At 54.6% G+C, this 12,929-nt stretch overlaps 1 protein-coding gene across 1 annotated transcript in view; it reads right to left on the reverse strand.

Annotated features, from left to right (window-relative positions):
• Nucleotides 1-10,318, reverse strand: part of HSPA12A (heat shock protein family A (Hsp70) member 12A) — a 60,244-nt gene extending 49,926 nt beyond the window's left edge. The window contains exon 1 of the mRNA XM_044916165.1: nt 10,270-10,318. Within this exon, the coding sequence (XP_044772100.1) occupies nt 10,270-10,312 (43 nt within the window). The 5' untranslated portion in view covers nt 10,313-10,318. The remainder of the gene's footprint in view (nt 1-10,269) is intronic.
• Between the last annotated feature and the right edge of the window lie 2,611 nt (nt 10,319-12,929).

Here is a 12,929-nt window from a genome sequence, read left to right on the forward strand (position 1 = left end):
TTAGGAGGTTTTTATTTTGCCAAGGACAGACACACACTGAAACTTTTTATTTATTTATTAAGCCTATCATCTGCTATTACATTTGATTTGTAGAAGAAAGGAAAATGGGACTGCATCAGATATCCGTTGCTATTAGAAACAAGAGCAACATTTCTCACAGGCTTACGTCTATTCTCTGTCTACACAGCCCTCACCTAGGAACCATCTGCTGTGAATGACTTACTCCATGACTCGCACTGTAACTGCAAGAAGCAGCCGCTCCCTGACCACTGGCCAGGGCTCCCCCCCGCCGGCTCCCCCCACCCAGCAAGTGACCCCAGCCCCGGGCCAGGGCTAACAGTTCCAGGGGCAGGTAGTCATCATGCCTGGACCCAGGGGCCTCCCCTGGCAATCTGGATCGGAGTGAAAAAGACAGATTGGGGAGCCCATAAGGTGGGTGTGCAGGGAGGGAAGGAGAGGCTACAAGGAGGGTAAAGCAGAAGTCATAGAGACTGGGCTGGGGAGGACTCTAGGCTCCCAGCGCGTTCCCTCCTACACCCGGCACAGAGGAAGCTCTAGAAGCCATCCTGGGATCCTCTCTCTAAAATCTCCTTCTTGACTCCTTCTAGCTAGAAAACGTTTAGTTACCCGCCACTAAAAGCCCTCCTTAATGCTGTCACAGAAGATGGGCCACCACCCATGTCAAGAACGGAGGGACAATGCAAGGAAAGAGAAGAGGCTGCTCCTGGGGCAACACCACCCACAGCTCTGTTTCCTCAACAGCTTCTGTGTCCGCTTTGGGAACAGGACTCCTGACACTGGTGCTGTAAACGCCTTCTTATCCCAACCGGCAGAGACGGCCCCTCAAGGACAATGAGGAAAGGAAAAGAAAGGAAGGAAGTGACCAGAGGAATTTAGCCTTTAGTCCACAGAAACCTGAGGCCAACGAGGCCAGCTTGTGGCCTCCGAGGCAGCAGGCCCGAGCGCTGGCCACTCATGCACCAGCAAGCAGAAATACCAGCCCTTCTGCCATAACGCGGTGTGTTTTCCTGCAAGTCCTCACATTCTGCAACACCGCACACTGAAAATAGAAGGATTCATGGGAAAGACAGGGTTGGTGCCTATCACCCAACACCTGTAGGTCCTTGTCACTTGAGCCCTTCCCAAAACAGTCACGGCTCTAGTAACATCGTTCACAGTGAGCCGCACTGGCCCCTGGACCCCAAGCCGCAGGGAGGCAATCGTTGGCTGGTGCTCCTCCTTTGAGCTGACAGGCCTCGGGGGGCCTCACTTCTTACAGAGACCACGCTCACCAAAGTCAAAAAACCCCACCCCGGGTGTCACCTGCACTCGCTGTGTTCTTACGGGGTAACGCCGATCATCGGCCCCCTCGGCTTCCCCATTCAGCGTGAGGGGGGCGGAAAGACACTAAAACGGCCACAGCTTGCACGAGAAGGTGCACCTGTAGACTTTCAGCATTTTTTTTTTAGTTCTTCTGTTGCTCTTTAATCTGATCTATCAAACCACAAACACACTGGGAAGAATTATGAGCCAACACGTCTACACATATACCGACATCACGCCCCCATTTATCAATCATGGAAACACATGCTGTTGACCGACAACCAACTAGTCTCTTGCCTTTTTTTTTTAAAGATTTTATTTATTTACTTAGAGAGAGCACACGTGCATGGGAGCAGGGGGAGGGGCAGAGGGAGAGAATCTCCAGCAGACTCCACACTGAGCATGGAGCCCGACTTGGGGCTCGATTTCACAACCCTGAGATCATGACCTGAGCCAAAACCAAGAGTCGGACACTGAACCGACTGAGGCACGCAGACGCTCCCCACCCTTTTTTTTTTAAGATTTTATTTGACCAACAACGAAGTAATTTCAAGTGTAAGATACCGCAAGTTGCTTTGCAGAGAATTTGACTATGAGGAACATCTGATTGACAACGGGTGGCCTTCCTGACATCACAGTCACAGGAAGTTGTAAGAAGTGAGTGACTCTGACCTGCAGGCTGTGTTTAAACATAAGGCAATTTTTTAAAGTTTGTACTTTTATCACTTTCGTCAAACTGACTCAGATTCAAAGCCGCCACAAATTCTCTGCAGCACCTCCCATGAAGAGGGGGATCTGCCTCTCTACGCCTTGAACCTGGTGGGCCCGTGACTTGGCTTTGACCTCCAGAATGCAGAAGTGACAGCATGCAACTTCTCAAGGGGCCTTCCTTGCTACCTCCTGCTCTGCTCCTCCTCTTGCCGCCCTGAGACCACCATGGAAAGCAGCCCAGCTGACAGCCAGCACCGACCCCATCTTGGACTTGCCAGCCCAGGGGAGCCAGCAGAGGCAAGACCAGCAGAAGAAGCAAGCGGCACAGAATCAGCACAGAATCATGAGCAAATAAAATGGTTACCATGTTAACCCTTAAACTTCTGGGATGGTTCGTTACATAGCAAACACAAACATAATGTGACATTTTGCTGACATTTCGCCAATTCTTTCATATTTTAATAGTTTTCCCCACTTGGGAGCCAATCAACCTTTTCTTAGGTCTCAGGGATTTCATAGACCCCTGAGAAGGGGCTAAATCAATCCCAAAAGTGGCTGTGTCTCCATAGACCCTACCAGGATTGATGAAAAGCCAAGGGCTAACCAACAGCCCCAGTCCCAGGAAGGTATCACGGAGCCGGCCAGAGGAATCCAACTGATGTAAAACACCAAGAAGGAACAGCTCCTAATATTCTAAACCACTCCTGAGGGAGGCTAAAGGCTCTCCAACTAACGCTCCTGATTCTAAGCAAGACCCCAATCTTTCTGGCTGTAGTACACTGAATAATAGCACCCCACCAAACACACCCCGGGCCCAATCCCCAGAACCTACGAATATGTCACCTTACATGACCAAAGGGAATTTGCAGATGCAATGACACGAAGGACCTTGAGATGGGGAGACTGTTCTGGTTATCCAGGCGGGCCTCAATAGAGGTCTTTACACGAGAGCCCTTATAAGAGGAGGCAGGAGGGGCAGAGGCAGACAGAAGGTGTGATGGTGAAGGCAGAGGTTGGCGTGATGTGTTCTGAAGGTGGAAAAAGGGGCCACAAGCCAAGGAATGCAGGCGGCCTCTGGAAGCTGGAAAAGGGAGCAGAGTCTCCCCCAGAGCCTCCAAAGGAAGGCTCTGCCACCACCTTGATTTCAGCTCAGTTAGACCCACTCTGGACTTCCTTCCAACCTGCAGACAATAAGATAATACGTTTGTGTTGTTTTGTGCCACTGAGTTTGTGGTAATTTTTAGGATGGCAATAGGAAACTAATACAGCGGATAATTCCTCCTGCCTACAAGAAGGTAGCTTAAGATTCTTACTCACGATCACAATAACAGCTAATAATAATTACTAACATTAATTTAGTGTCTACTTTATGGCTGACCTTGTTCTAAGTGCTCTTCCTATATAAACTCATTTAATCCTCACAAAAACCACATAAAGAAGACTATTACAATCCATATTTTACAAATGAGAAAAACTGAGCTTTCCGGAGGTTTAGTAACTTGCCAGGGCCACAGAGCAGGTCAATGATACAGCCCAGGCTTGAACCCAGGCAGTCTAGCTCCAGATGCCACGTTTCACCTCTACAACTCCCAAATCAAACCAGCAGTGGTAACAGTCAATTCCAGCCACTGAGCAAGCACCTTCTACGGACCAGGCTCATGCTTAGCACTTGACTTATATTCTCTCATTTGATTCTCATAGCACCCCGTTGGGGCAGGATTACCACTCCTCCTTGTTTACAGAAGAAGAAATGGAGACGTGCAATGTTACACCCAGGAATTATACACAGCTGAACCCAGGAGTGTCTGAGCCCGGAGCCTGGGTTTAACCGAAACATCCTCCTGCCTCTCTTGTCCCACTTGAGGCCCACGTGGCTGAGGAAAGGACAGAGATAAGTAGCACGACCACAGAATTTATCTTTCAAACTGGGATACCCAGAAAGTGAAAGGAGTCACTATTAGGAATTTCACCAGGATAAGAGGTATAAACCAGAACTGTCCCAGCAAACCTGGACACATGGCCACCCTCGAGATAAGGGGACTGAAACCTAGGCCCATATGCTGCAGTTCACAGTTCCCTGGTAGGGACACTGTGGAGCCCCAGCTGACATCCCTAACTGCTTGGAAATGGGTACTATTGATTATTCCCACTTTACAGATGAGAAAACTGAGGTGGGGTGGGGGGAGGGGCTAAGTGACTTGCCCAGAATCCCATGCCTGGTAAGTGGTAAAACCAGAACTGGAATCCAGGCTGACTCTCCCTATAAAATCGCATGGAAATGTTCTCTCCTCCCCACATGGCCAACGTAAAGCAGCACATCCTAGTTCAGAGTCCCTGAGGGAGGGCCCCGTTCCCCTGGTGGGCAGAGATGTCTGTGGTGGCCCGTGGACTGGGCACTAGTTCTTGCCTGATTATATGACTTACTGGCAGGCTTTGCAAATCCACTCCCAGGTCCCCTTCTCCAGGGCGGTCCAATTCCAGAAGGTCTGGGAGTGAGAATCATAAGTACCTCCCCTCAGGTGATTCCTAAAGCATTTCTCTTCCTGTTCAAGCCTCTCTGGAGAATGACTTCCGGAAAAGAGAATGTCTTAGTCTGGTGCTCCTATATCCTTGACCTCCTCTAAAACTCTCTGGTCTCCCTCTTACCCGGAGTGCAGCCTCAGCACAAAACCTTCCAAGGCAATAGCATTTGCCTAAAGCATTTTGACTGTGTTTGAGTTGCCATACATTTTCGCTGTGGTCCCCTTCTGTTTGTGGCAAGTGACACAGGTTTCCCATTTATGGAACTGACATAAGTAAGACTCTTAAATGCATTTTTCAAAAAACAGCATATCAATTTTAAAAGTAATCACTAAATCACGGTTTCGGTGGTCAGTACGTATGGCGGAATCAGGAAGGTGAATCTCAAGTGGCTGCAGACTGAGAAAAAGTTCCCTAAGGATAAGATGTGCCCATGAAGGTTCTGCTGATAGCCCTGAGCTCTCTTCTAACATTCCCCCTCCCCCCTCCAGCTATCTCATCCTGGAGCATGTACTCAATTCCTCTGAGCCTCAGTTTCCCCTTGTGTAAAATCTCCTACTTTGTGGAGTATTTATGAAGATTAAATGACACAATACAAGCGAAGCATTTAACACAGAACTGGTGCTTACAAACTCTGCTGACTCAGTCTAGCACCAGGGAACGAACCGTGTCGGATGCTCCTGCCCTCTACCCCTCTCATGCTGAGGTCCCAAGTCTGAAGTCCAGATATGTAGGTAACACACAGATTCCCAAACTTGGCTGTTCACATAAAGAAGTCCTGATAGAATAGTTCTGGGAGGAGGCCTAGGCATCAAGACACTTAAAAAGTTCCCCAGGTGATTCTAATAGGCAGCCAGGATTGAGAACCAACCCCAGGGGATGTCCAGTGACCAAAAAGTGTAGCTTCTCACACTCCATGCTCCAGGACCAGCCCTCAGCCACCTTCATTCTTGCTTCCCACCAGTGGGCTCTGCAGAGATGGGGGAAAGGCACTCAAGAAGGGCTGACTTCATGTTTGCCAGGAAAGAGATGTTCACCACTTCCAGGGTCTTGCTTCAGGGCCTGAACATACTCCCCACATAGACCCAAGTCAGAAAAACCCGAGCAGAATCTGCCCTCCTTCTAATGCCTACAAAGAAAGCAGATTAGCTGGACCCGCCATCATGCCACACAAGGCAATGGCCATCCCAGGGAGCATCTGGGAGGTAGAGACAGGAAGGCCAACTCTCCCTTCCTCCAATGGGGAAAGAACTTGATAAATTCCAGCCCCCCTGATATCTGCACTGTTCCCACAACAGACCAAGGCAGGCGTCATGTGCCCCTTGCCCAGACCAGGAAGGTAAAGCTTAGCTGGAGTCGACATGCACTTTGGGCTCCAAAGCCACATTGCCCTTTACCACCCCCACCCCCCGCACCTGTTACTGCCCATCTCGGGATGGATTAGGAGTCATTTCCAATAAAGGGGGGCAGCAAGGATTTGCAGAATCCACGGCGGTGGAGTCAGTGTCAGTTCTTGGTCCCCTCTCTGACACCCCCCACCCCCGCTCCCCTGGCGATGCCCAGACATGCTGCAGGTGGAAGGCGCTCGCTCCCAGCCACATGCCGCTCATTCATTAAACCGCCTGGTTCCTCCCTGCTATTCTAATTATGTGCAACAATAATAAAGAAGCTTTCTCCCTTACCAGAGGCCTACTTATGCAATGAGAGAGCATTCTGCCCCCACAATACTGAGTCATCACTCAAACCTTTGTTGGAATCAAGGTCGCATCTCTTCAAGGATTGACTGAGCCCTGCCTACCCCCCTTCAGCTTCCACCCACTCCTGAGCATCCACGTTTCTAGAAGCACCACTTCGCTGCAGAGTGGGCAGGATGAAGATGCCATTCCCCACTGCTGTGTTCCCTTGTGGATTACTGACTGATATTCATTTGACACACAGGGAGGTGTTTATTGAGCACCTACTATGTGCCCTCACTAAGAGTATGGAAATGAAAGACACAGTCCCTGCCCATGTTGGGAGAAAAGGCAAGAGAAAAGTCCAAGCTTTTAGGGTCAACGACTGATTCATATCCCAACTCAAGCATTCATTGGCTCTGTGATTTGATCCCTTGGCCGGGCAAACTACCAAATTTCTCAAAAGCCTCGTTGCCTCATCGGCAAAATGGGGTAATAATAACCAAACCTCATAGGGCTGTCAGAGGAGTCGATGGAATATACACATACAAAGTTGGAACATTGTAAGCGTTCAATGAACACTAGTTGAGATTACCAACAATCAGTACCAAAGGCTTTGGGGCACAAAGTCCAGATAGATCTCACCAAGATGGATGAGTCTATGAAGGCTTCCTGAGAAGTGATAACGTGCGCTGAGTTTTGAAGGATAAGCTGGAGTTTGCTAGAGAAAGGGAGGATGTTCCTGGCGGGGGGGAACAGCATGAGGGCTAAAGGAGATCACGGGGCTCTGGGAAACGGGACACTGCATGGGGAGCACGCACAGAGCGGCAGGGGACACAGCTGCAGACGCACACATGGACGTGAAAGTGGGTCCGTGGCCAGAGCCCTCGCCAGGCACGTGCTCAGAGAGGCGGGACAGCCTGCCCACCTCCCACCCACCCTTCACTCAAGCCCACTTCCAGCTGTGCCGTGTGGGCCTGGCAGGTCCCTCCCTGGTGGAGTCGGGGTAACAGGACCCTCTGTCAGCCATTCATTCACTCACAATTGTGGGCAGGACCAACTGAAATAATTCAGTATTTTCCGATTTCAGCATAAATGGAGTCCTCAGAATCTCACCTCCAAAGCCCAACGCAATGCTTCCAGAGGCACCCCCAACACGGGCAAACCCCCCAGCCTGCTGTTCCTCTCCCTAACGCCATCCCCGCCCTGGAACAAATTACTAGGTGTCCGCCGCCCACGCCTACCCCTGACTGGGTCACCGTAAGAGCTAGCCCGGCCTGAACCATCCCATGTCCGCACCCCCCCCCGCCGTTCATCTCATCCTTCTAGGGCTCCCTGTGGCCAACCAAGGCAGGTCTTGGTGGGGGCAGGACTGAAGGTCATCTCAGCTTTTGCTGTCCAAAGCTCTAAAGATGAAAAGTGGCCCTTTGTAAATTAACGGAAATGTTCTATTAAGGAAACTCACACACACAAAAGGAATAGTAATGAAGCGCCGTGTACCATCAGCCAGCTTCCACAACTACCAACTTTCTGCCATTCTTGTCTCATGAGTAACTCTACCCACACCCCACCCCCACTTGCTCTGTTGGGAAACATGCTATGGCCAGCCTTTCTGGCCCACACCACCATCCAGGGCTCTCACTGCCCACAAGTCCCAACACAGTTTGATCTCTCCGCACTCATCCTTTGGCACCAGAAACATCCTTGAAATAATCCCCTGAAGAACACCATTTTTATGTTCCTCATAGAGTAGTCATCACTGGCCACACCCACAGGGGCTACATAGGATGGCGGCAAAGGGCCAGAGGCCTGGAATCAGATGGCCTGAGTCCAAATCAATACTTGCTAGATGCAACGACCTTGGATAGGTCGTTCAACTTACATTTAGATTTCCTACCTGGGGGAAAGGGCAATGCTGGTAACAGATCTGTTGTTGAGGCTTTAACAAATAAAATAAGGTATGCTCCTTGCCCCGCACAGAATATTCAGTGAGGAAATCTGAGACATAGATGTGTTAGATGATGGGTGAGCAGGCTCTGCTCCCGTGAGATACTATTAATATGTCTCATTTTAGAGATGAAGGGATGGGAACCAAGAGAGAACCAGCAAGTTGCCAGGGACAGCCTGCTCTGTGTCCCAAGTCCATGTGTTGGATATTCTCACAGGCTGCCTTGAACTGCAGATCACTGGAAGTGAAGAAACACTCTAGGATAGATAGACGCGAACAGTGGCAGGTGGCCCAGCACCACCCAGCATGTGTTTCCCCATCCTGGATGGGGAGCTCTCCCAGCCTGAGGACAGACAACCACCCAGTGCCTCTGTGTGCCTGTGTGTGTGTGTGTGTGTGTGTGTGTGTCTAGGGTAGGGGTGCTGAATTTGATTTTACAAGACAAATGGTGCGGGGGGAAGCATATTCCTGCTCACTCTTCTGATTTCACACACCCTATGGCCAACCTTGCATTTGATACAGCCATCCGCTGTTTATCATCCCAGCATGAGAGGCAAGAAACTTAAGCTTTAGAAATTCTTAGCAAATCTGATGTGCCTCCCTATCATCCTACATTTTTTTTCCAATTTAAAGAAAAGGGGGGGGGCAATGAATCGATCCAGTTGCTGAGTGATATCCAGACAATGTCGCCAGCCCACTGCCCGCGTTTGCCAGCTGGGGAAGGGCAGAGGCGGGGGCAGATTTGGATGCGCGTTTGGGCCCGGCCTGGGCTCTGGCCCGGGCTCTCCAAGGCCCCTCCCAAGAGTGAACCCTGTCAGGATGCCCCCTCCCCCCGCACTCCCCCACTACTGCAGTGCCGCGTGGGGAGGCACCTCCCAGATCTGCAGGAACAATGGGCTGGGGAGGGGGCAGGTGCCGCTCAGAGCGCAGCAGAGGGCGGGGGCCGCGGCCACAGACTGCACGACTGCAAGCACCCCACCCATGGTGGCTGCGCAGCCACCTGACTCAGTTTCCCCAGCTTTGAGGTGCCCGCAGATCTTTTCCTGGATGAATCTCCCTTACGTCCCAGACATTTTAATTTCATCCTCGCCAGGCTCATCCTGCCGCTCGCCGGAAGCCACTGGGCTACGCTCCCCTCCAGCGGATGCTACTGCTAAAGCCCCTCAGGTCAGGGACGCGCGGCAGCTCCGTGCGCCCAACTTTCCCCACTTGGGACCCACGATCCTGGTCAGGCCGTCTCCTCCGCTGGCGAAACCATGATTTATAGCCCTGGGCTCCAAAAGCTGCTCCTCCTCTTCCTTTGACTCCCGGGTCCTCCTCTCGGTCCTTACCCGGCACCTTCGCCCCATCTGAGCCCTAACCCCGCTCCCCAAAGAAAGCGGCCATGGCACATTTGCAGAATGCGAGCGTCCGTCCTCCGCACAGGGCGCCACCTTCCTCTCCCCCGCCCGGGCAAGGAGGGGACAGCCGAGCCCCCGCCGCTTCGCCCCTCCACGGCCCGCAGAACCCTGGGGATGGGCGGGGCGGGCAGTGCGCGCTGCAATTCCGCCCGGAGCTGCAGCACCCACTGCCCGCACGTACGTCCGACCTCGGCAGGGCGAGGGGACAGCTCCAAACCCTCGATTTGCCCCCAGGGTCCCACCCGCGCCTCGCTTAGTCACGGAAATGAGCCGCTGGGGATACGGGGCCACCCGGCGGCCGGCGCTTTACTCGGCCAGCGCGGGCGGCCCCGCACAGTGCGCGGGGGATGGACACGGGGGGGTTGGTTCTCACCCGTACTCACCAGGGGCCCCGCAGGAGGCGCCACCCCGGGACCGGACGCCCAGGGCGCCCGGGCGGGGGCTGCGGTCCCCGCCGCAGTGTCCGCACCCCGGCCGGGAGCGCAGCACGTGACCGGCGGGCCGAATCGGGTCCCCCGGACGCCCTGCTCCGCCGCGGCGCTGACCCTGGCCCTCCCGGCTGGGGCAAGATGTTGAGGGGTGCGCGCCCACTTTCCCGCGGCCGGAGAGGGAGCTGCGGGGCGCCGGGCCGAGTGCGCCTCATCCCTCCCCGGCCCGCCCCGCCGCAGCCGCAGGACCCGCGCCCCGCGCTCACCTCGGGGCCCCGCGTCGCCGTCGCCGGCCTCCTTGTCCGCCATGGTCGCGCAGCCCCGGCCCGCGAGAGGAAGCTCCGGCGCAGCCGCTGTGCCCGTGCGGGTCCCCGTCCGCGTCCTCCGCGGCGCTCGGGCCGGGTCTGAGGCGCCGGGCAGCGGGAGCACTGCTGTGACGCGGCCGCCGCCGCAGCCCGGACTCCTCCCCGCGCTCCTCCCGGGCCCGCCCCGCGCCCCGCCCCGCGGAGCCCGGCCGGCTAGGGGAGGCCGGGGAAGGCCGGCGCAGGGCCGGGCTCGGCGTCGGCCCGCCACCACCTCCCCCCGGACCCGTCGCTCCGGGGCTCGCCCCCGAGCCGGCCGCCGCCGAGGAAGGGGTGCGGCAGGGGCTTGGCGGCTCGCCAGCCGGCCGAACGCCGGCGCACTGAAGGCGCAGTGCTCGGCGAGCGGCGGCGACTGGATTTCAGGTCCCCTCGGCCCCGCCGCGCGTCCGCTCCGCGGAATAGCCCGGGGTCGAAGCCCTGCAGCAGGCACCGCACGGAAACCGCACTCTCCCGCGGAAGCCCGCCCCACTCTCCACCCATCCATTTCGCTCCCCCAGGGCCCCAGGGGAGCGGGCAAGGGCCACGCAAAGGAGGAACCCGGCGCGGCCAGGACTCAGGCCGCAGACCGAGGACCTGCGCGGGGGGCCTCGTTCCGGGCACTGCCGCGGGCGGCTACCTCCAGGTTGCCTGCGGGACTCCATGGCAACTCGGGACCCCGGGGGGCGCCTGTCGCGGAGGCTGCGACGCGCCTTCCATATATGGGCTCCCAAGGCGGCCCTCGTTAAAAGTCTGAGAATAACGGCATTAATAATGCAGAGCTTCGGTCAGTGATTCATCCTCCCGGTCCTCTGGCTCTGCCACACACGCGCGCGCCATTGGCACCTGTTCGCGATTGGCCAGGTGGCTTCTGGGTCCTCTGTGCAAGAAGGCAACGAGGTTGGTGATAGGACTCTAATGACCACCGTTACTGGGCCCTTCCCTTATGCCTGGCCCTATGCTAAGTGCTCAAGAGCCTTATCTCATTTGCTCTGCATAGCTCTAAGAGGTGGGGACTAGTGGTCTCCATTCTGCAGAGAAGGAAACTGAGGTGTGAGGGATTTCGGTGATGATCCCTAGAACACACACATCAAGTAAGTGACCAAGCTGGGATAACCACCAGCTATCCCTCATGCCCTGCGATGGACCACAGCTCTCAAAAGGCACCTAATGGAGGCTTCATCGTGCGGCCAGGTTATGGAGGAGGGGGTGCGCAGGGGTGCTGAGAGAGACCAGTCTCTGCTCAGAAAGTGATTTTAGGGTGATGAGTTAAAAGGATGAACTTGCCCTCTGTCTGCCTGCATTGAAAATCCCGAGCCTACAGTCTCTGACTATGTATGAGACCATAAGTTAATTATTTAACCTTTTTGAGCCTCAATATTCTCGTCGGTGGAATGGGTACAGAGAACCCACTTCCTAAGAATGAAGATGAGCTGATGCATGTAGCATGCATTGCTTGGGGTCTGGTGCACGATAAGCAGTCCAAAAGGTATTACATGTCATAAAGTCACAGGCACCTCTTCACGGTGGGCAATAGCCCGTTGTGCAGGACAGTGGGGAATGGGGGGCACATGGTGGGGGGCACTCCCAGAGTGGAGAACACTGTTTTCCTAGAGTGCCCCCTCCTTCCCAGGACTCCTGCTGAGACAATACCATACTATCTCAGAGGCAGACTCAAGACATGGCCTGGAGGCCAAGAGCACCCAAGGCAGGCAACCAAATGCAGGCCAGGGGAAGGGTGAAGGCAGTTGTGCAGGTGACGAGCCCTTCAAGCTGCCTTCCCAGTTCTGCCCCTGTACCCCTACTGAATGAAGCTGGCCGGGCTGAGGCCACATGGACTGAAGCTCAGAGGGCAGGGACGGCACCAGTGTCACACGGACACATGCCTAAGCAGTGAGGCCAGAAAGAGTTTTTTATTAAACGTGGTTCTGATTAAGTCTCTTTTGTGTTCAAAACCATGCTGGGCCTCCCTCATCTACAAGAAAAAGCCCTAACTCTTCAGCTTAATGTTCAACACCTTTGACAACATGCCTCGTCTGGCATCTTTCTCCCAAGAAGCCTTCCTTCCACCAGCCTTCCTCGGATATGGGCACAGTCTACATCTCTCTCCCTGTTGGACACCCCCATTGCTTCCCTCCTCTACCCGCCCACATCCAGGCATCCTTCAGGGCCCCAGTCCCAGGCCACCAGCCCAGGGAAAACTAGGACACCACCCAACCCCTCAGGCTCCCAGAGTATTCTACACACTCACACATTTCGTTTTATTTTTCTCCTCCTTCTACACAGCTGCCCGGGCAGCTCAGCACTCAGAAGCTTCCTCTATCTGCAGAGATGCTCACCTCCAACACCCAGGACTCGAGGCTCCAGACCTCCTGAAAGTCTCCCCAGGGCACCTCCCAGGCCCTTCCCACTCTCCCAAAGCCCAGCTCATCCTCTGCCACCCTCCCTCCTGGCTGCAGGATCTCTGTAAAGGCAGCAGCCACCCACAGCCACCCAGCCACACACCTGGGCATCGGCTCTCACTCCTTTCTCTGTGTCCATCTGAGTTTGGCCCATCTCCAAGTCAAGTGTTGCCCAGCTGACCATGG

The sequence above is a fragment of the Neomonachus schauinslandi genome, chromosome 6 (assembly GCF_002201575.2).
Source record: "Neomonachus schauinslandi chromosome 6, ASM220157v2, whole genome shotgun sequence".
In the NCBI taxonomy this organism is placed as follows: Eukaryota; Metazoa; Chordata; class Mammalia; order Carnivora; family Phocidae; genus Neomonachus; species Neomonachus schauinslandi.